At 47.9% G+C, this 26,700-nt stretch overlaps 2 protein-coding genes across 2 annotated transcripts; both read left to right on the top strand.

Annotated features, from left to right (window-relative positions):
- The first annotated feature begins 357 nt into the window (after positions 1 to 357).
- On the top strand, positions 358 to 4,691 carry LOC146247240 (uncharacterized). Its single transcript, XM_084682848.1, has 14 exons — positions 358 to 574; positions 931 to 1,101; positions 1,513 to 1,573; positions 1,672 to 1,830; positions 1,970 to 2,087; positions 2,187 to 2,237; positions 2,401 to 2,478; positions 2,562 to 2,618; positions 2,706 to 2,765; positions 2,908 to 2,963; positions 3,056 to 3,155; positions 3,292 to 3,432; positions 3,568 to 3,647; positions 3,917 to 4,691. The coding sequence occupies exons 1-14, from the start codon at positions 358 to 360 to the stop codon at positions 4,689 to 4,691; spliced, it is 2,124 nt and encodes a 707-aa protein (XP_084538974.1).
- A 6,196-nt stretch (positions 4,692 to 10,887) lies between these two features.
- LOC146247239 (inositol 1,4,5-triphosphate receptor associated 1-like) lies at positions 10,888 to 25,970 on the top strand. The gene is made up of 23 exons (XM_084682875.1): positions 10,888 to 11,005; positions 11,170 to 11,320; positions 11,959 to 12,166; positions 13,804 to 14,022; positions 15,952 to 16,055; positions 16,829 to 16,887; positions 17,617 to 17,790; positions 18,259 to 18,336; positions 18,432 to 18,478; positions 18,580 to 18,636; positions 18,777 to 19,271; positions 19,499 to 19,587; positions 20,020 to 20,127; positions 20,240 to 20,270; positions 21,251 to 21,391; positions 21,566 to 21,697; positions 22,261 to 22,414; positions 22,574 to 22,623; positions 22,839 to 23,093; positions 23,200 to 23,264; positions 24,227 to 24,358; positions 24,651 to 24,779; positions 24,901 to 25,970. Exons 4-23 carry the CDS (start codon positions 13,948 to 13,950, stop codon positions 25,145 to 25,147), a joined length of 2,622 nt encoding a protein of 873 aa, XP_084539001.1. The 5' UTR covers positions 10,888 to 11,005; positions 11,170 to 11,320; positions 11,959 to 12,166; positions 13,804 to 13,947; the 3' UTR covers positions 25,148 to 25,970.
- Positions 25,971 to 26,700: the final 730 nt, after the last annotated feature.

The raw sequence follows: 26,700 nt of genomic DNA, 5'->3' as shown, positions 1-26,700 counted from the left end.
GATTTTTAACCAGACCATGATGAGATGTGGGCAGTGGATATTATGTTGATATGACAACATTCAGCAGCGTGCAAAAGAGCAATCCACATTTGGGAGGTAAGATTTTTTGTCTTCAGTTAAGGTGTAACCTACTTACTTTTAGATAAATACATATTTACATTTGTCTTACATCACCATAGGATTTTAAGAGTTTTAGTTTCATGTATAATGAACCAAATTTCACAATTGTCTCCTGTAATATTTAAAATACATAATTTTATAGTAGAGTCTGTACAATTTTTTCCTGTATAGCCTACTAATAACATATTGTAATTTAGATTTAGTCAATGTCCTTATATCTACCCAGAGGCTTAGGTTATGGCCACCGGGAATGTAGTGAATGGAGGTCCGAGATTCCCTGGGGGACCCTCCAAGCCTGGCCTGTGTAAGGAGGATGCTGACACGACCGGCAGCAGTGACTCGGCCCAGAGCAGACCATGGCCAGGAACCAGGAGAGGGTCCAGAGCCCCTGCTCTGTCCAGGGACTCTGGAGTCAGCTCCACAGAGACCGCTCAGGGTCCTGCCAGCAGTGATAGTAAGAAATACTGTTCTTCTTTCATTAGTATCACCATCATTATTCCAATATTATCACGTGTGGTCTTGACTTTAAATCCTCCTAAAAGCCTTTCGTCTTGTCTGAGAAGGGTTTTTTTTGTGCATGTTTGCAGAGTGGAGCTGTGTCACTGGTGACACAGAAGCGTCTGCTCAGAATCCTGCTGACAGACCAGAATTCACCGAAGAAGAGCTCCTTGACATCACATTTGATGCCTGCAACCCCTCTCCATCAGGCAGGCATCTTTTAGCACCAAACCACATCGGAATACAGGGCATTTGATGGAAATTTTATTCATCAATGCACTCCCCGGGCTCCTGACTTGATTATGTCGATAGGTGATGTTCTGGCCTCGACCATAATGACGTACCTGCAGACCATGACGGGCCAGAGCCCTGAGCAGGACCGTCTGAGCGCCCTGCAGTCCTTGCTGGACCCGGACGGCTCAGACCCCCCTGTCAGCAGGGACACCTTCCACTCCACCATGAGGGAGTGGATCTCTCAATGCAGTCAGGATGGGTGAGGCCACCTGGCACAGGAGCTGTAGGGTCATCATGCTGTGGACGTTAAACTCCTTTATGATAACCTGCTTGATGATAACCTGCTTTATGATTTTTTCCTAAAGCAGTTTAACGTTTGCAGCGTGTTGATCGGCTGCTTTACATCATCGAGAACACGATTAGCATCTTCAAAAGAAGAACATTAGATTTCAGTTTGTTGTATACATGTAGGTGTCTATATAAAAAAAAACACCTGGTTATTCCTATGTTTCAGCGTTTATGCGGATGACAGTCTTGTTTCCAGTGCAGACCACTCCAAAGTGTCTATAAATGGTCAGGTCTTATTCTTGTAAGCAGTTTTCGTGAAAAAAAAGATCAGATTCCAGTGTGATTCCCTCAGTAATTGTGTTTAACTTTCAGGGATGGATTTCTCAGATCCCGAGACAAAAACGTCCTTCTCAGAGATGGACCCGTGTTACTGGTCAGTAATTCGGTGGCGTCGAGTCAGTACATGTAATAGATATTGTATTTTGCAAAGGCATCTGCTGTAAATAATGCCATGCTAACGTTAACCTCCAGTGACTCCAGGGAGCTCCTGAGCACAGTGGCTGAGCTGAAGCATGCCTACCACAGGCTGAGCGAGCAGAACAACAGCCTGCTGAATTCAGTGTCCCAGTGTGATGACACCAACCTGCAGCTCAGCGTGGAGATCACTGAGCTACGTGCCAAATTGGCCAGGTAACCACAATGAAGTGGAGTGGCGCTGTACTGGATGTGGAATCTAGGCAGTACGTTATTTTGGGGCCAATGTTGGCATTGGCAATAAGGATCATGTTTGTGAGCACAGCGGTGATCTTGATTCAATGTGCTTGTGCAGTGCCAAGCGGGCAGCAGGGATGGCCCGGTCCCTGACTGAGGACATGGAGGAGGCCAGGAGGGCTCTGAGAGATGCCCAGGAGAGAGTTGCCCATGCCCAGACCAGCTACACCAAACTGGTACACAAACAGATGGGAACCAGGCCCAATAGAGAGACACAGCTGTAAAGAGATGCAGGCATGAGTTTACATGTCATCTTCTCCCTGTCTTTTTTTTAGAGCAAGGAAGCTGGATATTTGAAAAGTCACATAAAAATGCTTGAAGAAAAGGTAATGTGTGTGCCCAAAGGTGTCAAATGCCAAAGTAACATATTGCTTTTTTTTTTATCATCAGCGTTTATGTCTCAGAGGTAAATAGTGAATGTACATGTTGTTTTTACATCCTATGAACATAATACTGTATATATGACGCAATAGTTTTCCGTGTCTGTAGAATGAAAAGCTCGCCCTTGAAAGGACATGTTCTGAAGATTGTGTCAACAAACTCAGGAGGGTTAACTCACAGATGAGGGTAAGAGCATCTGGCAAAAACACCCTTCTCTTTGTCCCTCAAATATACAAGGCCATTAATGGAAACCTCTCGAACATTTTCAGACTGAACTGGAGGAAACCCTTGTAATGCTGGCCTTAAGAGACAGGGAAATCACTACGGTTAGTGTAATGAACACAATAATTCAAATTAAAACATCTTACAATAGAGGTACGGATGATTATCTGTCTTTTTGGGGTGTTGTTTAGAAAGACATTCTGATGGATAAAATGAAGAATTCACATCTGGAAAACCACAAACTTATTGAGGTATCTTTTTCCATTATCTTTCCCTTTGGGGATTTTTCCCATGACGTTATTGATATGAATACATGAAAAGAATAATGTGTGCGTGCTTCTCACATGTTTGCATGTAGTGATTACAGTACTGCATATGAATCTTCTTTTGAAGGGACTTCAGTCTGAACTGATGAGGCTACAGGAGCATTCCCAGCAAGCCCTGTTGAGGTACACATCGAACATGACTGAGTGTACAATCAGTGTGGAATATAGCGATGCTCTCTTGTGTTTCAGTCTAGTGTCCTTGCTGTCGTTGACAGGTTTGAAGGGCACTACAGAGGTCAGCAGGGCCTTCTACGAAGGAGGGGGGTCGTCTCCAACCATCACTCTCTACATGCAGAAATGCAGGACATTCAGCAGGTAAACACCGGAGGTCCCGGTGTGTCCAACTCATACTGCTACTCTACTTACCAACCTGCCAAAGGAGTGAATATACCTAGACATATATTGTCTTCTCTGTGAATATATCTTTCTCCATTTCAATCTCCGCCTGCAGCTGGGGGTTCTGGAAGATGTCAGTAGTCCAGTGTATGTGGGCCAGTCTTCTAACTCCCAGAGGGATGACCTCCAGCACATCATCCACAAGATCAAGTCTGCTGAGGTCACACACATGCTCCACTCTAACTACCCTGATTGGGTAAGGAGATCACACACCATAGGGGGAGCTATTTTCACACACACACACACACACACATTCACACACAAACCATTTGTGTATTTGAAGGGTGTTGAAGGATCTGTTTCCAATGTGTGATTATTCCTCCTCTTGTAGGATTCTGTTGAACCACTGGAGAGGTCTAATCCATACAGCCAGCAGCAACAGGCAAGCGTCAAGCAGCAGCTTGTTAATGTGTATGTTATCTCACTGTCTCTATTAGTCATAGTTCATTTCATAAGATACATATTAGTCACTGGACTGAGAACCCTACTCCGGTTGATAGAAAAAAGAGATTCTCTGAGATTCTCCAGAGATGTTCCAAGTACAGGAACCAGCGTTATACCATCAGCTAGAGTTACTGCCTTCTGTGTCCAGGCAGTTAGAGATAAGTGCAGTTTTAGGACCTCTGTGGATATAACAGCGTGTCAGTGAGTTGTTTATGAAGTTCAGGCAGTTGTTTCAGGCTGCACGAGCTGGAGCTGCAGAGGGCTCTGTGGGAGGAGAGAGAGGAGAAGGTGGCAGAGCAGCGGAGGGGCCGAGAGAAGGAGCTGGAGTTGGAGCAGAGGCAGTGGATGACGACCCAAATCAAAACGCAGACCCAGACCCAGACCCAGACCAAGACCCACGCTCCGGATGCCAAGAAAGCAGACGTGGTGAACTGGTGGACGGCCCTCAGGGCTAAGACCAAGGTCCAGCCCAGCCGGGCCCTGTCCGAGACACAGGCCAAGCTCCAGCAGGCGGAGCTCACCATCAGACAGATGAGAGAGCAGGTCTGCCACCTGGAGGACACGCTGAGAACCAGCAAAGAGGGCGTCACGGGGCACAAACCTCCTCAAGACCAGGTGGGAGTTCTTCTCCGAGACCGGGAAACCAACACGGAGATTACGGGACCCGGCCGGGCTGGGGAGAAGGTCGAGAAGGAGCGCAGGGACGCAGGTGTGACTACAGACCCTTTGGAGGAGCTGGGTAGCTCAGCCGCCAGGGAGAGAGAAGCACAAGGCCACTGTGTGACGGCAGAGGGGCTTCTGGAGAGCCTGAGGAGGATGGAGGCCATGGTGAGGGGAGCCCTGGAGACAGCAGAGCTGGTCAGAGAGGGTCAGCAGAGGGTCAGTCTGGTGAAGGAGAGGATGGACAACATCAGCCAGAGAGTGGAGGAGGCTTTGACCAGGGCAGCGGACACAGACTTACAGCTCAGTGTGCTGGAAGACAGGGTCACCCACCAACCTGAGGTACAGTAGCAATGATTCTGTTATGCGCTCCAGTCTATAGGACAGCGAATCAACATACGAATCTAAATACAACTTAATCTACATACAGCACGCACATAAATCTTCCGATTCTAATGTCAAACTTGAAAGCAGTGCAGAAGTGATTACACCAGTCTGAATGTTGATCTAATCTTGATGTTATACGATCTCTTTCTGAATTATGTGTTGCCATATTTGGGTCCTTCCCCTCTCTCCTGCCTCTGCCCTAGGCTCCATGTCTCAGAGGACCACCTGATCTGGGGTCAGCTGGTATTGGATGTTCCTCACAGACTAAGGCTGCAGGCAGGGCTCACTCTCCTCCCACACCTCCACAGCAACATGGTAAGCTCTGAACCAGCACTGCAAGTCCTGTACGCTTGCCATCACAAGAAAAAGAGCGAGTGGAATCAAACTAATGAGCCACTTCCTCTTTTGTGAGAGGCTAGTCCCGGAGGGGCGGTTTGAAAATAGACACAGCTCATGCACGATCTCCAGAACAGCTGGTGCAGGAGGCACAGATGGACTTGAATGGCTTTCTCTCTCGCTGGTCCTTGTATGATGCCCTTTATCTCGCAGGAGCCATCTTCCTGTCTTACGGAGAACACTGACAGTCGTTCTCCCCGCCGTACAAACAACGTGACGTAAACAAACACACGGGCTTGTGGTTTACACTCACCAGTCCAGGTCACGGGGAAGAGCGGTTGTGTTTAGTTCACACGAGGCACAGTTGGAGGCCGTCTTGGCAAAGCCAGCGCTCGTCCTGTTTATTTGTTCCTGGTCATGGGGATGTGGAAGAAAGGCTATAAAGTCTGATACTGGGAATTGTGGTGGGGTTGGCGTTGAGGAGACCTACTGGTCCGTCTCTGCTGTTTTACATTGAGCAGTAGTATCCGTACGGTGCAGTAGCATAGTACACGTCACCCCATCTCTGGGTGGAGCCGTCTCATATTTGTTAGCCAAATCAGGCGACTGATACGTCATTTATGGGGTTAAATTTTTGTCTTCCCTTTGTTGTAAAAGTAAAACATTCACCTGGTTTGAGGGAGGGAAACGTTCACCTTGTTGAATTGAGTGCAACCTTTTGGATTTCACATTGTTGGCTAAATGTCCATTTTGCATTTAGCAGTTTCCTTATCATAATCACATTTCTTTGGCTTTGAAATAGTCTATAGTTCCATGTAACAGAATGCACTGTGATGTCCGGAGCTGTAGCCTCATCCACACATCAAGGTTGTTGGTAGAAGTTGTTATCCTCTTGCGATGAACAGCAGACGGTTCCAGCACTGGCTTCATCTTGACATTAACCCTTGTGCTGCCTTCGGGTCACATGACCAAAAGGTTCATAACGAACCATTGTTGTGTTTACCCAATTTTACCCAATACAAAAGCAAATAAAAATAATTTTATTTTAACCTTCGCAATGTGGGGGGTCTGAGACAGCCCAACGGTTAAAAGAAAATGCTTCACTTTGTTTTTGTATGCGGTAAAGTTGTCGCAAACGAAGGTGGGTCACAATGACTGATGGGTCAGAATGACCCGAGGAGAACACAAGGGTTAAACATCTATTGAAAACCCCAGTGAGAGGTTGGAATTGATGCACAAGGATGACTGGCATTCTCTCACCACATGGAAATGAAGATATACTTAATATGCCTTGCAAATGTAGGCTGTGTAAGGAGATATGGCAGTATTCCAGGTAGTATGACAGTAGCTTATTTGTTTATTGCTCTGGTTGATTGACAAGGGGCCACAACATCCAATTCTACTGGATAACCCTTTCATTGTTCTCTCATAAAGTCCTACAAGTTATTTTATATCCCCATCTTTTAATACAATGAAAGCACTTTACTTTGGATGTTAAACAACTAAAGCTTTGAATTGAATGAAGGTTTGGCTCACGCATGTTCATTTTGGGTAAAAAGCTGCTTAAACTCATTCATTCACTGGTTTCTATTTATTACACATGTACACATGCAATGATGCTATCGCAGTGTCCGGCAATGCTCTATATTATAACCTTAACTACCATGTAACTGCAAAGCAATAATTAACGTAACAACATTGTAGAGGTTCAGGGTATTACACAAGTGAAACTTGGTATGGGGGAGGTGGGCTTTCCAGGGGTAAGTGGATGTTAACATTGATCTTGTTGTGATAAAACAACCATCAACTGCCCCTTTATGACACTTATAACACTAACACTTAACAACATTAACGCTTATAGCTTACACCCCCACCTATTGTACCTTCTTAGACTTTTGTAATAACCTACACCACTAACACTTACTACCATTCAATGTACTATAGCAATTCCTATGTAACATTCCGTGCAATGTTGCTGCTATAGGTATTACTGTGTAGTTACATGGTAGTTGATTTAACCTTGTGAAAAGTTTTGCCCTGTATCCTATCTTTCTAAAGGTCTGAGGCCGTCATGTATTGACTATTTAGAGGCTTCATTGGCGACATTTTTCCCCCAAAAAAATATATTGTTGGTATTTTTCGTGCTTAATTGGATAGAGACAGTTCAAGGTAGACATGATAGCAGGGAAGACACACATGAAATCGAACCCAGGCAGCAGCATTAAGGACTTTGTCCATGTGGTGTGCACTCTACCTGGTGAGACATTTTGTACATAAATATTGCATGGCAATTAAGTGACCTCTAAAATGTGTTTGCGGGTCTGAAGTGTCTATCGAGTAGTCAGTTTAACTGCTCAAAGTGGTTTCATTTTCTCACAAGCTGTATCTGACACCACCATGAATTATAAATACTTTTGTCATTGTATTTCCTGTTGTAATTAAATATTAAGGGCAATAGCACTTTTGAATCAAGAGTACACAGAACATCCCTGAGCTAGTGCAATTTGTCTTATGTTTGTTGCAATGACAACGTACAGTTCCTTTTTTAAGAGGATCAAAAGAAGCCAGACAATAGCCCTGTCATTGGCTGAAGGCTTTCAGACTGTGGATGAAGCCCTCATGTAACTGGTTGCCAGGTTATTGTTGCCCCTAGATATGGAGGTAAGGGGCGAGGTACTGGGCTTCCTGAAAACACTGTCTGGTCCTCCAATCCCACGACCAGCTTACTCAGTGCGTCATCTCGAGAGGAAAACTGTATTTCAGTGAATTTTAAGAGCCCCATCTCATTTGCATGACATACCTGTAAGATGCAAATGAACTCATCTGACTGTGTGGCCTGGATCTAACAGGTGGTGTTTGCGAAAAAGCGGAAGATAGCTGGGACACCAGCCAGGTAAGAAACCTTTGGTTTTCTAAAGTATATTTCTGTGCAAGGTTATTGATTTTATTTATATTGTCTTGTTGGCAGATGAATGAAGGCAAATTTAAAGTGATTTATATTCAGTGTATAATTCCATTATGTGGGGTAACGCTCCCTGTGCTTTTCTTGTAACTAGAAGACTCAGGGCTTTCTTTTGATCAAAATGAGTTGAATAAGATAAGAATATCTGGCACTTCTTATGAAGACATATTTCTTTAATTTTCTCTAATCCTCTCTTGGCTTCAAACACCCAACTTGAAGTCAAATTATTTTCTTTTCAATCTGTATCAGTGAAATGTCTGCCCTTTTTAGTCCAAACCACATCAGAACAGGATTGTTAGGATATCCCCGATTCTCACAAATCCACACACAAGAGGGAACACTTGTGACATGCAGTATATTCTCAAAGGATGGCTCTGTTTGTAGAGGACGTACAATCTTTTGCATAGGGAAGGAGCGAAAGAAAGACAAAGAGAGAGAACGTTCATGTCTGTAATTGTAGTAGAAGGCTCTTAGGAGCCATCCTCTACTTCCCTTTAGAGGTCTAGCATTCACCTGCTACACTGTTTACATGCCAAACCTTGTGTACATGGACGAGGGTTGTGGTTACATAGACACACACACGCGCACGCACACACACACACACACTGAATGAGTCAAACAAAGCTAAGTAAAACCAACACCAAGCTCCTGCAGTTGCAGCTTAGTGATGTGATCAGTCAGGGCTCAGTGAAGCTGCAGACCGAGAGAGCTCACGCACGCACGCACACACACACACACACACAGCAGCGGCGGCGGCGGCAGCCCAAAGAGGCACACAGAGCCTTCTCCTTAAATGGTCAAAGCTCCCAGAAGTGAAAGAGAGGCTGGTGCTGGAAAAAAAGACAAGTGAACGGAGAGGAAAGCAGAGGGAAAGAGACGGCTGGGGATAGCTGGGTTTTCTGTGAAAAAGTGAGCGAGTGACAGCATAACTGTGGGAAGCCGGCTCTGCCTGGTGGTTTATGAGAACAAGCTGACCGGAGGAGCGAGAATCTCTCCTGCAACCCTCAGGTACTGATCCTTGTGATATCCTTGATCTAGTGCATAGACAGGTGATGGACTTTGTAGCAGTTTCTGAATCCCAGGCCGGGTGTCAGTTCAAGGGCTTTGGTGGTGTTTTGTTGTGGTAATGGATGAGTTGACAGCACTGTCAAGCATGTGCAGTGTTGGTCATGGGTTTGAAATGATTATGATTGTGAGGGAGATGCCTCATGCAGAAAGCACTGTTTTGCAAGGTGGGGCTCATTCATTATTGCCTGAAAGAAGTTGTCTTGACTGTCTTTGTTTGTAACTTTGGCCCACTCTGTTTTAACGTTGGCCAATAATGTTATCTACGTTATTAGCCCCCATGTCTGGGTATTTGTACACGTTAAAAGAAATGATTATGTTTGTCTTTATTTGGTTGTCTGCATCTCCTGTCGTCTTTCTCACACTACCTCCATATCCTGTTCTCTGGCACAGTGGCGTTCTGACCACCACTTCCTCTGTTGGCCACGCACTCTCTGCTCTTCACACAACCAAATTTTAAACAAATCTGGCAAGAGGGAGCAGGCTTACGTAACAGGCCGGGACAGAGGAGAGGGGGGACGGGGACGTGGGGTTAGAGTTCTGCTGCCTTTCTCATGAGGGCCTGAGCCTGAGGCCTGCGCCGCGGGGTAACACTGGGTCCTCCAGGGACCTGGCTGAGAGAGGGCTCTCTCGCTCTTCTCCAACTGTGTTCTCTGGAGAATCAAACCGCTGTTGTGTACAGACAGGCTGGAAGAGGAGGGGGGGGAGTCCCCAAAATAACTAGTCAGGAAGCAGAAGGAGGAGAAGGGCCGTGTGCCCTGGAGGAGCGCATGTCCTATACTGTTCTGTACCGCGGTACTGCACTCCCAGACCTGACCCCACACAGCTCCGCACGGCCAACAGGAAATAATCAGCGTGATTCAATTACACTGCAATATTCATCTGCTTGTTAGGCCGGAGGGCTCTGCGCAGCTCCTGTCTGCGTGCATGTGTGCGCTTAGCCCCCAATCACGGCGGCTAGCTGTTAAATCACACACTGTCACCGTGGACGAATCTTTCCATGACTGCTGTGACGACTTGTTTTATCCAGAATGGTGCTTAAAATATTGCCCGCCCACCATCCTCTGAGTGGTACTGATGTACAGGCAAGATGTGTAGGTGTCAACTCGCACAGGAATGGTTGAGGGGGAGGCATGAGAGAAACAACCTCCGGTGATGAGTTTAACCTTAGTGCTCCCTCTCAGAGATGAACTTCGGAATACTTCTGAACTTCTCCGATACTGTCATCGCCAATAAACTCTCTGTTTATGATGGGAAGTTAGCCAGACAGACCGGGTACAGTTGTGTTGGTGGTGCGGTAGGGCTGGCCTCTTTAGTGAGACAGACACAGTGTTCTGTGTCCTGTGAAGACCATTACAGAGCGGTGATTAGATTAAGGCAGGGATGAGTCTGTGTTTATTGGTCAGCAGACTGGCATTGTTCTCCTGCCTCTAGCCCAAAACGGGAAACCATGACCTTACATAGCAGTCAATAGCAATGAAGCAGAAATACTAGTGAAAGTGTTACATACTGGGAATAGCAGGGTTTTTTTTTGTAGCATTTTTGTTTTGACTGTGTCTTGCGTCCAAAGAGACAGCTAGCTGTTACACAGTCTTCATCCTCTCCAGGTGATGGATGGGCCGGATGGGCGCATGTGTTCCCAGAATCAAATCTGCTGTCTGAATTAAAGTCCACTGCTCGTTTCATTCTGCATAGTTTATACCAAACTGGCCTCATAAATGCACATGTGGAGCTTGCTGTTGAATGGGACAGCAGTGGATCAATATGTGGTTCTGTCTCCGTCAGACTCGGAGCTGTGAGGCACCAGAGACACCCTGCCCTGGTGAGAAGTCATCCATCCCAGGCCGGAGTTCTGACCCAGACCTTGGACCGGGCAGCTGCAGAAGTGGTGTTGGGACTGGGTCAGCGTCTCGAGGTACCCCTCCAGTACCACAATAGATCCATCGTTCACTAGTAGCTCTCATCTTTCTCACACACACACACACACGCGTACTGCATCGAAATCATTGTATTGATTTGTTTGTCGCTTTGACTTCCCTCTCTGTCTGAACCTGTTGACGCTGTGACGTTGTATGCTAGGTTCTGTCCCTGTGCCGGAGGAGACCTTCCCCTCGGCAGTGACACAGCCACAGTTCAGCCTCCAGCCCACGTGCGCATCACCTCTTCCCATCCCACCGGAAACAGACCCTCAACCCGTTTGCCCCAGTTCCACCAAGGAGAATGTAGCGGGGTAAGTGTTTATGTTCGGCCTCTCTTTGTTACTGGAAAGGGATTGCGTGTGTTTAGACGACAGGCCCAGCAGACAGTGGAGCCTGGAGAGGGTGAGACAGAACAGAGAGGTGGGTGTTTACATTGTCACGCGCCAGGTCCCACTGAATATACAGGGGCACTTTTGGTCTTGTTGGTCTGGGAGGAAGCGGAAACAGACGATAGCATCAAGACTGGGAGGGAGATGCCACCTGTCACTGCTGAGCTTGGAGGGAGGGGCCACCTGTCACTGAGCTGGGAGGGAGGGGCCATCTGTCAGGGCTGGGCTGGGAGGGAGGGGCCATCTGTCACTGCTGAGCTGGGAGGGAGGGGCCACCTGTCAGGGCTGAGCTGGGAGGGAGGGGCCATCTGTCAGGGCTGAGCTGGGAGGGAGGGGCCACCTGTCACTGCTGAGCTGGGAGGGAGGGGCCACCTGTCACTGCTGAGCTGGGAGGGAGGGGCCACCTGTCGGGGCTGAGTGTGACAAGCGATTTCACAGAGGAGGGAGCTGGAGGGGAGGCCTCTCAACTATGTCAGCTGATACCCAGGATATCCTTTCTGTGTCAGGGTGTTGGATATGGGCAAAAGACTGTTTGTTTGTGGGTCTCATCTGACTGGCAGTGACTACAGCCAATCAGAGGCGGCGGACTGTGAAAGTGGCGAATCATCTTCACCCAGTGACTGTGGGAGGAGTCCGTTAGCAAAAGCAGACCCCAGTGGGAAGGACCAATTAGCAAGCCGAGTAGAAAGTGGGAGGGACCAGACCTTTGATCCAGACTATTGTAGGAGGAGCAACACTCCAGAGCCATCCAGCTGTGCATCTTCTGAGGTAAGTTAGCAAAAGTCCTTCACAAAACCTTAAACACACACAAACTGCTGCTGCTTTGGCAACGTTTCATGTTTCACATCCCTGCCAACCAGGGTGCTAGGGTGTACCAGGCACCCCCCCCCCCAGCCCCCGTACTAGAGAGGGCATGGTTGCAGATGATGAGACTGCTGTACAATGTTGGGAGGTCCCAGAGCCCTGGAGCTAAGGGGCCCTGGCAGACAATCTGGCCCAGTGAGGGAGGCTGGTCTCCAGGGAGAATGTGACCCCTGTCACCCCTACCAGAGCCTTGACTGATGGCATGGCTGATACGGTTATTTCTGGCAGTGCTAGGGATCTTGTAGGACATTTTCCCACTAAATTAATTACAGACCTGAGATAGAAAGAATGTGCGTAAAAAAAAAAAAAAATTCTAGAAAGAAACGTATTGGGAACAACTATATAAAACCAGGATCTGGGCGGACCAATGAAATTGCCAGGGCGGACTTTATACGATGATGGACAGATGATCAACAGTAACGTAATCAACAACGTCACAAAAGAGCCCTCGGGTTGAATTCGTTTTCAACAAACAACATATTACGTTGCTCTGATTGTTTGTAGCTCTATCCAATTGAGCGAAGAGGCATTTGTTTTACGAGTTCGGTTGAAACACGCCCCGTAGTCACAGCCCAACGGAGGGTTTTCAGACTCATATTCTGACTAGAATTATGAGTATGACAAGGTCAGGCTAGATTTAATCCAACTTTGCTAACTGAAGCATCTTGTTTTGAATACATGCAGGTTTAGATAGGTATTCCATTGCCTTCATGTATCCTACACTAGGCTATAGTGCGCAAATTCTTTCTAGTTGTGTCATTTTGCTTTCACAGCCATCTTAATTAATGTTTAGGTTCTCCAGATGCCGGCTAGGGATATCCTTTCGCCTTATATCTGGGGTCTGAGATTGATGTCAGTCTGTCTTTAATAGCCGGAAGAATGCTCCCCTCCCCTCTGGGAATCCCGTTCTCCCAGCCTGACCCCCCACCCCCCCCCCCCCCCCCTGTATCAGAGGAAAGGTCACATTTGTTTATTCACAGCTCTAAAGAGGAAGGGCAGGAAGGGCCGTTTTTTTCCTTTAAGGACAGGTTTAACGCGGTGAGGGGAAGATCAACATGTAGATGTGGTGTTCTTTTTGGATACATGATAGGCTGGAAAAAAAAGCAGAAACTTGGTCTGGAAGAGTGCAATGTTGATTCGCCTTGTCACATGCAATCACTGGCAGTGACCGCTGCTGTGAATACATTGGTTTTTAATTCATGTGTGCAAGGCTGTAGTCCTGATGACTTCATTGGTTTGGTTGAATGGTTGTCATTTTTACTGGGCCAGTCATGTCTGTAAATGTCTGTGTTTAAGACTGTGGAGACATGGAGGCTTTTATTGCTTTCCCTGGCTACTGTGAGACATGATGGAGCTATGTGAAAATCAACAGCACAGAGAAACTGAAATCTGACACATGCCCAGCCGTACATATGCAAATTACACTGTATCCCGGTTTGAGGAAGTTGATTTCGACGTGGTTTCCTCAGACTGTGTGTGTGTGAGTGCACACGCTGCACGTTTACACGCAGAAACACTCACATAACCCATTCGGCCACCAGGAAGCAGAGGACCAGCTATCGTCGCAGTGTCCTGCAGCGCCAAACGCAAGCCAAAGCAGCCAGGAGGCCCCTGTTCCCCCCAGCCCCCCTGAGATCCCCTTCGTCTTCCCCCACACCCGCTCGCGGCCCCCTCTCCTCCCTGCGATGCCCACCCTCCCCGAGGAGGACGAGGAGGACTCCCCTGAGGAGCAGGACAGCTCCTCCAGCTCCCCCAGCACGGTGAGTACGCAGCACGCTGCCTGTGGGAGCTCTGACACTGTCCTCCGGCTCGTCAACACTGCGCGTTGGGCATGCTTTTGACACATGGTGACGTCTTTGTGACGGGGATGTTTAACGTTGGAAAAAGCTTTTGCGTGCCGAGTGTGCGTATGGTAAGGGTGCGGGTGTATCACAGCTTTGGGTTTATGATGAAAGGCTGACGGAAATTTAAAATAGACCACTTCAGGCTGTTGTCCAAAAAAGGTGGCTTGCCCAATGTTATTGTTCACTTTGAACAAAGCTATTTTCACTCTGCAGCTAAAATATGTAATCAATCCCAGGGCATGCTGTTCTCTCCTGATTTGTCCAGATTGCTACCTTAAGTTCCTTTTATTACCAGCATTTTACCTTGATGAACTAATTGAAACATCTCTGGTGGCCAGGACAGAATGTTCCAGATCCCCAAAGATCTGTGCTCTGCTCTAAAGGGCACTTGTCATTTAAGGTTTATTATTTATGTGATTAGTTGACTTATGACCAACAGCAGAGTTGTTATTACTAGTATTAAGTCATTGAGTAGCTGTTGTTCCAGATGACATGGAAGGTTTATAATGTTCTGAAATTCTACTCCAGTATGTCTTCTAGAGCATAATATTGTGCTGTATTATGGTAGTCAAACTGTCATGAAGTTGTAGTGTGGAGCTCTCTAAACGCTGGCTAAATTTGGATTTAATGTTTGCAGCCATCAAGTAGGAGAATGGATGAGTGCTTTAGCAGAGTAGCCTTCCTCCTGTGAGCACACCTTCCTCCTCTCCAGTCATAAACACAGAGCAGATAAACCCTCTTAAGAGGAATGCAGCTAACTCCGTAATCTAATCTAGGAGCATATGCCAACCAAATAAAACAATCCTCCTTTATTAAACAATACCCAGGCCTTTCAGCAATTCTGGACAGACGGTTACAGCATCTGCTGTCAGCATCCTCCTCCTGATTTAAGATTTAATTAGGACCTCATATCTGACCCATCTGTTTATTTACATGCATTCCTCTGAGGAAAGAATCAGGACACTGTGGAACTGACAAAAGATTGAGCTCAGGCCTAGCTTTTCCTGTTGGAAATGGTACTTGATTTGGGAAACTATGGCCATTCAATGAGCTCCAGCCCTGCAGATCGGTTACATGATTCAGGTAAAGTTGCTTCAGCCCAGCTCTCCCTGCTGGGTTGAGGTTGAGATCCACAGTCCAGGATGTTGAGGATGTTTAGTCCCAGAGGACGACAAGATCTGATGTTCGCGGTCTGAGATGTTGACGCTATGCCGATAGGCTAAGAGCACGGCTAGTTTCAACAGCCTCTCCAAACTGGCTTTAGACCACCTGTTAACCCCCAGAGCTAAGTGCCTCACTGGAATACCCAGCCCCCATCTCACCCATCAAACCCAGCAGCAAGTTGATTTCGGTTTCCCTTAAAAGTGCTTTGAAACAGTAATGCCCTGAAGTGGGTGTTTTTTTGGTCTTCCCTGGATTCCACCACATCTATAGAAGCCCTGGCCTGCTGAAGAGCACAAAGGTTTAGTGAGGAAAAGACGTCCAAGTTTGGCCTGTCCCAACACTGATATTCACATGAAAGCCTTGAGAAAACATCAATCCACCAAGCTAGCGAACATATCTGCGGCATGCAGGCAATGCAAACACGAGCATGTCATAGAGCTGTGTACTCAAGCGTTAAGGTCAAAGGGCAGCCAATGGGAACGTTTCGCATCCCTTTGCTGTGACACAAGCAATTGGGTGACATGTTTACTCTGATATCGCCCGGCTGATGAGCCTTTCCTGTGCTTTTGAACTTTGAATGAGTTAAATCAACATTCCACAATTTGAGTCATTGCTGTGAAAATATTTCTGTTTGTGAGAGTTTTGAACATCTCCAGACTTCTGTCTTGTTCCTCTCTGCAGTACACACCAGAGAGCAGAGGGCTGGTCATGACCGCCCCCAAGATCGTCTTCCCAAAACAGGCCACTGTAGTCCAACAAGAGGGCCGGCCTCTGGAACAGGCAAGGTACTGTGGTTCTTTGATCGGGAGTGGGGGATTATTCACGTCTGTGACTGGGGTTTAGAGCAATCTACCAGCTGAAAAACGAGCCACTTTGTCCATCGCAGCATCTTGATATTTCTAGAAAAGGAAATCCATCCATCTCCAGTGTTGTGGTAGAATGTAAATATAGACGGAGCTCTAAGAACACTGTATAAAGTCTCTCTCTCTCTCTCTCTCTCTCTCTCTCTCTCTCTCTCTCTCTGTTCTCTCTCTCTCTCCCTCTCTCTCTCTGTTCTCTCCCTCTCTCTGTACTCTTTCTCTCTCTGTTCTCTCTCCCTCTCTCTCTGTTCTCTCTCCCTCTCTCTCTCTGTTCTCTCCCTCTCTCTGTACTCTTTCTCTCTCTGGTCGCTGTCTTTCTCTCTCTGCCTCTCTCTCTCTCCCCCTCTCTCTCTCTCTCTCTCTCTCTCTCTCTCTCTCTCTCTCTCTCTCTCTCTGTTCTCTTTCTCTCTCTTTCTCTCTCTGTATCATTGTCCTTCCTTTCTTCCCTTTCTCTCTCTTTCTCACTCTATGTCTCTCAATATCTGTCTCTCTCTCTCTCTCTCTCACTCTCTCTCTCTCTCTCTCTCTCTCTCTCTCTCTCTCTCTCTCTCTCTCTCTCTCTCTCTCTCTCTCTCTCTCTCTCTCTCTATCCCTCCCTCCCCCTCCCTCCTCTCTCTCTCTCTCTCTCTCTCTCTCTCTCTCTCTCTCTCTCTCTCTCTCTCTCTCTCTCTCTCTCTCTCTCTCTCTCTCTCTCTCAGACCACACAGTCCCAGATCCCGCCTCTCCAGAAACTGTCCTTCCCCCATCACCACAGTAGGTGAGTGGCCCAGGCTGTCGATAGAAACAGACGGATATTTGCATGATTTTACTGTAAGTCACGGTATGTGTTCTGTACAAGTATAATCATCCCTTGATCTAAAACAAGAGCCCACGGTTGGCTGATGCAAATTTGGGATCCTGGTCTAAGTTTGGTGATTGGTGGGTAGACAGAGGGGGGAGAGGTCAGCTTAGAACAGCACAGGTTGAGACGAAGCCTTGATTACTGTTGATGCTGGCTTGATCTCAGCTGAGACCACAGAGAGGGCTATAGGTTGGAGCCATTTGTCTTTGCTTGTGTTTTGATACTGTTTATGGGAGGGTTAGGGTTAATGTAACCTTTCTGGATTGAGGATGTGTTTGCATGTGTGAGTCATGTGTATATTCATGTGGAACTGTGTGTGTGTGTGTGTGTGTGTTCATGCGTGTATCTGTGTGTCGGCGCATGTGTGTGTCTATGTGTGTGTGTGTGCGTGTGAGTGTGGGGGGGGGGGGACGCGTCAGATGGCTGAGAGGTTAGGGAGTTGGGCTATTAATCAGAAGGTTGTTAGTTCAATTCCCGGCCGTGCCAAATGACGTTGTGTCCTTGGGCAAGACACTTCACCCTACTTGCCTCGGGTGAAATGTCCCTGTACTTACTGTAAGTCGCTCTGGATAAGAGCGTCTGCTCAATGACTAAATGTTAATGTGTGGGTGTGTTTGTCTGTGTGTCTGTGTGTGTGTGTCTCAGACAGTTCAGGACAGGTGCTGGACCTGGTGAAGGACCAGCTCCCAGAGCTGCAGCTGTCTGAGGAGGAGCGTCAGAAGAACCTGGAGCTGCTGGAGGAGGCCAGGAAGGTCAGCGACCGCTTCCTGACGCGCCGCGGACGCAGGTCCACCTGCAGCCTCACCGAATCCCCCACCGGTGAGACACACACACACACACACACCACACCTAGTCCACCCAGACTCTCACACCACACATACACACCCTGCAGCGATGCCCAGGTACAAACCTATATTCAATGGCGGAACGTAAACCAGGATATCAGAGCACAACCAACAACAAGTCTTTTCAGTGAGCTCGTTTATTTTGCGAAGTGGATTACTCCCCTCTAATCTGCACACAGCATCAGCACGTACGTGCTCATGTCCTCAAACATCTGCTGGTGGACGCTTGCCAGCAAATTCCAGAGTAAACACGGGCCACAGTAACTTAGGGAACCAACTTCATTCCCAATTACACGTCATCCTCCCAGGCTTTGTTAACATGAGTCCACTGATAGTAGCAGAGGGAACGCCAACAAACACGCTGTTCCTTGTTTCCTACTTCACATTTTAGTTTTTTTTTTATATGTTGGAGTAAAGCCAACAGGGTTGGGTCTATCCGCAGGTCTCTCTCCCAACCCGACGCCGTCCTCATCGCCAGTGGCGTCTAGAAGCAGTTCCATCAGCACCGCCCCGCAAATCAGTACGTCCCGTTCCCGCCCTCTCGACATACGTGGTGAACAGCAGAGGCGAGGATCAAACTCGTCGTCCTACATGATCCTCTGGTCTCTGTTTCAGGTGTGGGACCCGCAGAAGTCAACTACGCCAGCCGGCCTGTCAGTCCGGTAAGGCTTACAGTCTACTCTATACTCCGTGTCAGCGTTTGTTCTCGCTGACGATAGTGCAGTGGTGTGGTTGGTAATGTCGTTGTCATGGTTTCTCCCAGCGTCTGGAGATTCCTCTAGTGAGGGAGCAGGTGGACCCCGGATCACCGGAGCAGGAGGTCAGCACAACATCGTCTCTCACTCACCTCTCACTCAATGGCCCAAACACATCTGAAGTTATCAGGCATTCCATGTGGTTGTAGTAGATTGAACGCTGGAATAGAATCTTCCTTCTTCTGTCTGGATGTACTGCTCCCAGGGCACTAGGCGATTGGTGGACTGGAAGCCCAATGAGAAGCGGAAGGTGTCTTCCGGCACCCTGACCCCCCGCTACGCCGGCCCCTCCACCACCAGGGAGCCCAGTGGGGGCCAGAAGGAGAACTGTGACCCCCGGGTATCCAAGAAGAGCCCCGTTCCTGTGCTGGTTAACAAGCCGGAGGAGGGTCCGGTCCGAAACCCCAGCCAGACCCCGGCCACAGGCGTGGCCAAGCCCGTCCCCCGGCCCCCGACCCAGCAGGCCCCCTGCACGGCCGAGATCAAGACCATCGGGGCCTTTCCCCCTCTCATGAGAGCCGTGTCCTGGGACACGGTGGGGACCCTCAACACCCGCAACGGGGCGCCCAATTTCTCCCCCAAGACGGAGGAGACCTTCTCGTTCACAGACAAACCACGGGAGGGCCCGCACAAGTCCTCGGGGTACAAGGACTTCCCCGCCCAGCCCGTCAACGTGCAGAAACTGTCCAAACTGAGAGAGGTACGATGGAGGCCAGTGTTCCGGCAGGGCCAGAGAGCTGCTCATCCTTTTGCTTTCTGGTCCCAATGTTTACGTGACATTTGTTTTACCCTCCTTTTACTGGCAAAATACCAGGGAGGGAATTTAGTGTTCTCGGCTTTTACGACCATCAACTACCAGAGCATGAAAGACGTGCGAGCCAAGTTCGTTGTTTCTAAAGCCCTCTTTTGTTTATATCCCGTGTACAGGAACATAAGCTGATACGAAATCAAAGTGTGGGCTCCAAGCTGCCAGACCTGAGTGAAACAGCTGAACAGGAAAGAGGTACAGCAGTCAGTGTAGCTTATGTAGGAAGTATACCAGGGTATGGAGGAGACCAGGTCAAGGCTTCCTGTCTATGGGCTACGTCAAAGGAAATGTGTCCTAATTGACCCAGAGAGCGACTGGAAACATGACAGGGGACATGTTTTGTCTGCCCGTGTTCATGTTCTGCTATGTGTGTGCGTTCATCTCCTGGTCTGGCGTTTGACTGGCTGGTCAACCTGTTTTCCGTACACGTGCTTGTCCCAAAAATGCAGTACTGAATTTCGACCAGCAGAGGGTGTGATTGTGAAGACGTGAAGTGTGTGAGATCAGATGCTGAGAAACAAAGCTATGTTGAATCCCCCCTGCTGAATGGCTATTAGAATGATGTTAGTAGACGTAGTAACGGTTCCTGGTAAAGGTGAGTGGTCTGCCTCTCTGCCCACAGGTCTGTCCCCCTCCCCCCTCCAGGCTCCCCCTCTGACGAGGAGACCAAGGAGAAGTCAGACTCCATGCCCAACATCTCAGATGTGATGCTGAGGAAACTCAAACTTCACAGAGGTCTACCAGGCTGGTTTGTGACAATGCCATACCTTTAGAATCAGAATCAGAAACTAAGACGTGCCAACTCATTCAGCTTCCCCTTTGCTCGCTGACAAACACTGTCTGTTTTCTTTGGATTCCAGTGCACCTCCCCTCACAGAAAAAGAAGTCGAGGTAGGTATCCCAACGTTCGGTTGCATACAGCTAGATCACAGAAGCTAAACAGCCCTGACGTTGTTATGCAAAGTGAAATACTGTAGACTTTGGAGTCGTGTACTATCTCCTTCTGATGAAGGCTAATTTGGGCCTGTGTGGTTTCCCGTCTCCATGGAGAGAGTGCAAACATGGGGCAGTGTGAGTGAGGTCCTTGGCTGTGGCCCCGCCCAGCGTCCCCATGGGGATCCATCTGCAGGAGGACAGTCAGAGGTCCAAGCTGTCCTGTCCTCTGTGGCCTCTCCTCCACTTTCTCTCTCTTTTTCTACTCTTTCTGCTCTGCTCTCTCTGCTCTCTCTACTCTCTAGTCTCTCTCGCTGCTCTCTCTCTGCTCCCTGCTTTCTCTCTCTCTCTCTCTCTCTCTCTCAGCCCTACTCTCTCTCTCTACTCTCTCTCTGCTCTCTCTTCCCTGCTCTCTCTCTCTATCATTTTCTACTCTCTCTGCTCTGTTCTCTCTCTATCTGATCTCTCTCTGTACTCTGCTCTCGCTGCCCTCCTGCTCTCTGTGTGCAGCATTCCACACTTTGTTCCACCAACTTAGATTTGCTTTGTGCGTGTGTGTGTGGGGGGGGGGGGTTGGCCGTCAGGGTTATTGCACATTACAGTTTGGTTCAGCTCAGCCTCAGTAGCTAGAAGATTCCACACTTAAAGTAATTTGTTGGTGGGCATCCCCTCAGTTTTGTGTGTTGCTTTGTTTGCAGTGGCCAATGCAAGCACGTTATCAGGGTCCCTCTCACTGCTGTTTGTTCATTCAGTCTTATTCCACACACCCTTAATATGTCAGTGTTTTCCCGGGGTGAACTTGAATTGACCTGACCCCACTAACCCAGCTGTGTGTTGGTGTGCAGTGTGATGGTTGGCCTCCATCCTCAATAGTCAGCTCTAATGTGTCCCTGATGAGCGTTCAGCCCGTGTTCAACACAGTCACATCCTTTCTGCAGAACGCGTTTGTTCAGCTGTCGCTGGCGTTCCGGAACGACAACTACACCCTGGAGACGCGTCTGAAGCAGGCGGAGCGGGAGCGGAACCTGACGGAGGAAAACACAGAGAAGGAACTGGAAGAGTTCAAAGGCTCACTCAAGGTCAGAGGTCATGCTAGCAGAGGTAGCGGACCGACTAGCATTGTTAGCTGTGTGCACAACTACCAAACCTGGATCAATCGCCAAGAGTCTGAGGGGGGAAGATCAGAAAACAATTGAATGACATTGCGTTTTTGTTCACTAGAATGTTCCATTTTGCTGCTTGTGTTGTTGCAGATCACCGCCCCCCAGTGGCAGACTTCTGACCAGCGGGATTCATACCAGCGCCTCATAGAGACCTTAGCTGTCCTGCACCGCCTGGCCACCCGACTGTCCAGCAGGGCGGAGATAGTGGGGGCCGTGCGACAGGTAACGGCCCAGTGGGCGTAGAACCCAGAAGAAACTCCTGAATGACCAAAGCAAACAGAAAAGTGCATGTGAAACATCACTGTTTTCCCTATCGTGAGAAAAAATCCTGTCTCCTCCAAAGTGTCCGTTGGAATGTTTGTTTTCTGACAGATAAGTTATTTGCCAAAGATTTTGTTTAATGTTTTGGTTTTCCTTACGGTTATACTTCTGGCCAAAGAAAACTCAGTGAATGCGTAGAGAAATGTTCCGGGCTATGTCCATGGTTATGGCTAAGCCCCCACTGAATGGTTGAAGATAATATTTACTGAGGAGGTGACGTTGTCACAGCTGTACTATACCAGTAATGAGGCTTTCCCCTGCCCCTGCACACTCACATTTATATTCGCCCCAGAACTAAATACCTTCTTCATAACAAGACAATACAACGCCTGCAGCATTGGGCCAGTACAACCCTGCTATTACACTTCAGCAATTACTGCTAGGTAGCTCCCTGATTCTTCATTAGTTGGAGAGATAAGTTCACAGGAGCAGGGCAACATTGACGCTGTGCTGTGTGTTCCCAGGAGAAGCGGATGAACAAGGCCACAGAGGTGATGATGCAGTACGTGGAGAACCTGAAGAGGACCTATGAGAAGGATCGCGCGGAGCTGACGGAGTTCAAGAAGCTGGCCAATCAGAACTCCAGCCGTTGCTATGGAGGGTCTATAGACACTGGGGGTAATGGACCGGGAGACAGCTCAAACAGTCTCAGCACTGATGTTCATAGTTAGGATTTCTGTTTTGGTTGCCCTGAAGGTTATCCGTCTGACCAAAAGGAACCTGGTTTACAGTTTGATCCTAGCTCTGACTATGTTGTCCTGTGTGTTTGATGTCTAGATGATGGAGTTCCACGCCCATCCAGATCCATGTCTCTGACTCTGGGGAAGGTAAGGTATAAACTATGTTGTAGTGTATCTGTGTGTGTGTGTGTGTGTGTGTGTGTGTGTGTGTGTGTGCTTGTGCGCGTGCTATCTCAGATGTACAGATCTCATACCTCTCACATGATCAAATCTGAATTGTTTACATTTTCCACTTCTCCCTTTTTCCTCTCGCCCTCCGCTCTCCCCCCCCCCCCCCCCCCCTCTCTACCTCTCCTTTTTAGGCTTTGCCCAGGAGGAGGGTCAGTGTAGCTGTGGTCCCTAAATTTAACCTCCTAAACATCCCTGGACAGACTCCCGTCATTGCCGGCCCAGTCCCTACCCCTGCTTCTGGACCCAACCTCGGTCCTGGTCCTGGTCCTGGTCCTGGTCCTGGTTTTGGTTCTGGTCCTGGTTTTGGTTTTGGTTCTGGTCCTGGTTTTGGTTCTGGTCCTGGACCTGGCTTTGGAACCAACCCTGGCTCTGGACTTCCTGTTCTCGTAGGTCTTAGCCTTGTGTCTCAACCATGTCAACACAGAGTTGAGTGTATCTCCCTGCCCATGCTCACTGACTCTCATTGTGTTCATGTTTGTCGTTCTGTTCCAGTGTGAGGCTAACGTCATGAACAGCAGCGCTCCGCCAGAGTCTGGACAGCCAGCCCGGGCTGAGAGGTGGGCTTCTGTGTGCTTGGACACCATGACCTCTAGAAGCATGGCTTGGAAACGTGCACATGACAGACATGCATAAGTCTCAAGCAGTATATCTGATTGTGTGTTCTTCCAGGCTTCCAAGGTTAGGTCAGCGCTCTGCGAAACAATGGACCCTAATGTTCACCCAGCCTTATCAGAGGGTATCTGCTGCTCTATCAGGACGGGTGGTGGATGTGTTGCTTCCAGGATGTGCTTGCTGGGGGGGGGGGACAGTCCCAGATGAATCACAGAGCAGGACCAGGGACCTTTTCACAGCACAGCACCACGTTTATGCAGCTAGCGATTGTATGCGGGCTCAAAATAAACGGTGCTAGCCTTCCATAAAAACCCTGCAGCTGCAACTGATTGATATGCTATTTTGAGATGTCATCTAAACATTTGTGCTAAGGGGTCTGACAGAAACCAGGCCGAGCTCAAGTTCTCGCTCCGGCCTCGGAATAAGGTGAAAGCTGGGGAAGCGTGCTGAAAGGCTAGCCCGAAGCCAGCGTCTCAGAAGAGCGAGGGAGGAGAGAGAGAGGGAGAGAGACACAGCGAGAGAGAAAGCGAGAGAGGGAGTGGGAGAGAGGGAGGGAGGGAGAGAGAGAGGGAGGTGGAATGACGTAGAAACAGAAAGAAGTAGAAAGCTGTAGCCTGAATAATAACAAGCGTGCAAAGTGCCTGCTCGGTCAGACCCAGCGAGGTGTTTAAGAGTCCCCGTGTACACATACTTGCCTTTGTACTTTGGGTTTTTTACGCAAGCCTGGTCGTCAGCGATGAGGGCACACACGCACGGCGCCTTTCAACTGTGTTCCAGTCCGTCCATTAAGACAAGGCCAGGGTTGTTGTGATGGAAAGCCCAATGACCAGCCTCCCTCCTCTGTATGGTGACTGTTCTCGTACAGACAGCCAGGGCTGACTGTTCTTTCCTATGTGAAACAATGCAGTGGAAAGATGGGTCCGGAGCAGGAAGGAGAGCCCTCCGCAGCAGCCAAGCTCCCTGTCAACCTCGACGACATCAGGGCTGAGATCAGGGCTGAGATCAAGGCAAAGATGGAGGAGGAGTTCTACAAAAAAGGGTAAGGAACGCATATGCACGCACACACGCACACACACACACACACACACTTGTTCCGACAAACACACATGCTCACACACACATGCATGCACACACAAACACACAGCACACCTTCAATCTCCAGTCTGACTCTTGATTATTGAGCGAATTGAGATCCATGTTTTCGATTGAATTCCTCTGCAAAGCATGTCAGACTGTCAGCTACGCAAACAGGCTGCCCTTTACACAGACACTGTCACAATGCGATGCACCTGCTTTTACTGAATTTAAAGTAAAACCATGTTCTAACACAGTTACCAAGAGGGTCTGAAGCTAACCAAAGAGCTCAAGGAAGTGAAGGAGGAGGAAGAGGAAGTGGAAGAAAAAGAGGAGGAGCCAGAAAAACTGAAAGAGGAAGACGGAAAGGAGCAAAAGAGTAGAAGGTGACTATATATCTGGGTAGAAGGTAGAATATACATCTTCTGTAGATATTTACATATAGAAATGGTCTTGCTGTATTTGAACAATGTTATAACATGAGACATTATTCAACTGTTTTTACAGTAAAGTGGAGGAGGTCCTGGTCGTGGTTGATCGTCTTTGTCCAAAGATATTCCGGTGCAACCGTCTGCTATGGATTACCCTGTCACTGTTTCTGGCCCTGTTCCTGGTCGTCAACATTTTCACGTACTTCAGCGACCGCTACAACAGCCACGGGGACATGTCAGCTGACAAAGCCATAGCTCAAGGCAAGAAGAAGATCTTTGGACTGAATGTTGGAGTACAGCCAAAGAGCCCTCCTACAGAATAACATCCCTTCAACCCTCCCCCATCCATCCTCTTCTTCCAAAGACTCTTTCTCATCATGCTCGAATACATGATTGTGACTATCTAGGGTTCAAGGATGTAGCTTTTTGGGAGTGTTTATTTGGTTTAGCTTTTTTTCTTATCATCGATCCACTTCAAGTCCTATTTATGTTGTTTTAGGAAGTCTGCCAGGTTGTTTGTGATGGTGAGAAGCATAGACAATTATTGTCTAAGTTTAGGGACCAAGTTTCGAGTGTGGTGAAATACATGTTCTTCTATAGTCACATTGGATACATGTCCAGTATGCTTTGTTCTCCTGCGTTGAATGTCATCCTGAAAGAATGAATGTGGCCTCTGGCGACTATGAATCCTTTCGGTACCTCCAGATAAACAGTGGTCACGAGACAAATGTACATTAATGTACCCCACCCTTGATACTGTGTTCTCTCAGGTCTACCAAGGTGAAGACTCTTTGAGAAAGAGAGGTTTACGGAAATATTTAAGCGATTAAAATAGAGTTACAGTATGGTTTTTACCTTTGACGAACATTATCTATGTTGTGTATTTAAGCAGATACTTTTTTTTGGTCAACGATTATGTAAGCACATTCCAAAGTAGCACCCAAAGTGCAATATTTTTTGCAACTGACGGTTCTTGTTTGTGTCATTGTGGTCTGTGTCCTCAGAGCACTGAACGACAACTCATGTACGCCAGCACTTTTAGACAGCATGAGACTACTCAGTTTTTAAAATCTTCCAAGTGTGCCAGTGTTGTATTGTTTCTATGTTGTGTCCCCCCCACCTTGAAATAAAGGTGCCTTAAAACTCCCTGCAATCTTTTCAATCGTGATAAGTTCCATCAGGTGCAGTTTAAAGCCAACAGGTGTTTTCGCGGAATTGATTTCAAAACAGATGATACTACCGGCCTCTCATTGCAGCAGCTCTTTTCAAGAAACCTCTCACATGAGGTAAGAGACTTCGTCAACATGAAGCACTATCTCACGAAGGCTGTACAAAGTCATTCTACAAAGTACACCGTACACCGAAACTAAGTCATCGTATTCCCATTAGTCCATAATCATGACAAACAGACAAAAGAAAATCCCTCCTGGTGATGATTGGTGACCCCTACCTGCGTCATGTCCTGTTGGCTGGCCTCTGGCTGAGATGTTTTGCTGGAAGTGGGATGTTGCAGGGCTGTCCCTGGAACGTTGCTGGGACATGACTACCGGTATGTGTCAGAGGCACATTAGAGGATGTGAAGATTCTGATGCTTTTTAATAACTGAAGGCTGTAGGCAGGAATCTCTTGTGCAACCAGGCCCCATGTTGACTGTCTCTGAGGAGGGATTTTTAGATGATGTCCTAAGCTGGATTCATTCTGAAAAGTTAAGGATTTAATAATACGTTGAACATATAAAAGCAAAGGCTAACTGGTTGTTCTTGAATAAAAGAGCATCGACTCTTGAAACAACTTTTCAAACTGTATCTGTTTCATAGCACTCCAATCAGTACATATGCATCTCCTCACCATACTTCATGTAAATATTCTTAAACAT

Source organism: Hypomesus nipponensis, chromosome 19, assembly GCF_054491055.1.
Source record: "Hypomesus nipponensis isolate SF chromosome 19, ASM5449105v1, whole genome shotgun sequence".
NCBI classification, from domain to species: domain Eukaryota; kingdom Metazoa; phylum Chordata; class Actinopteri; order Osmeriformes; family Osmeridae; genus Hypomesus; species Hypomesus nipponensis.
This window is presented reverse-complemented; position numbering and strand designations above follow the sequence as displayed.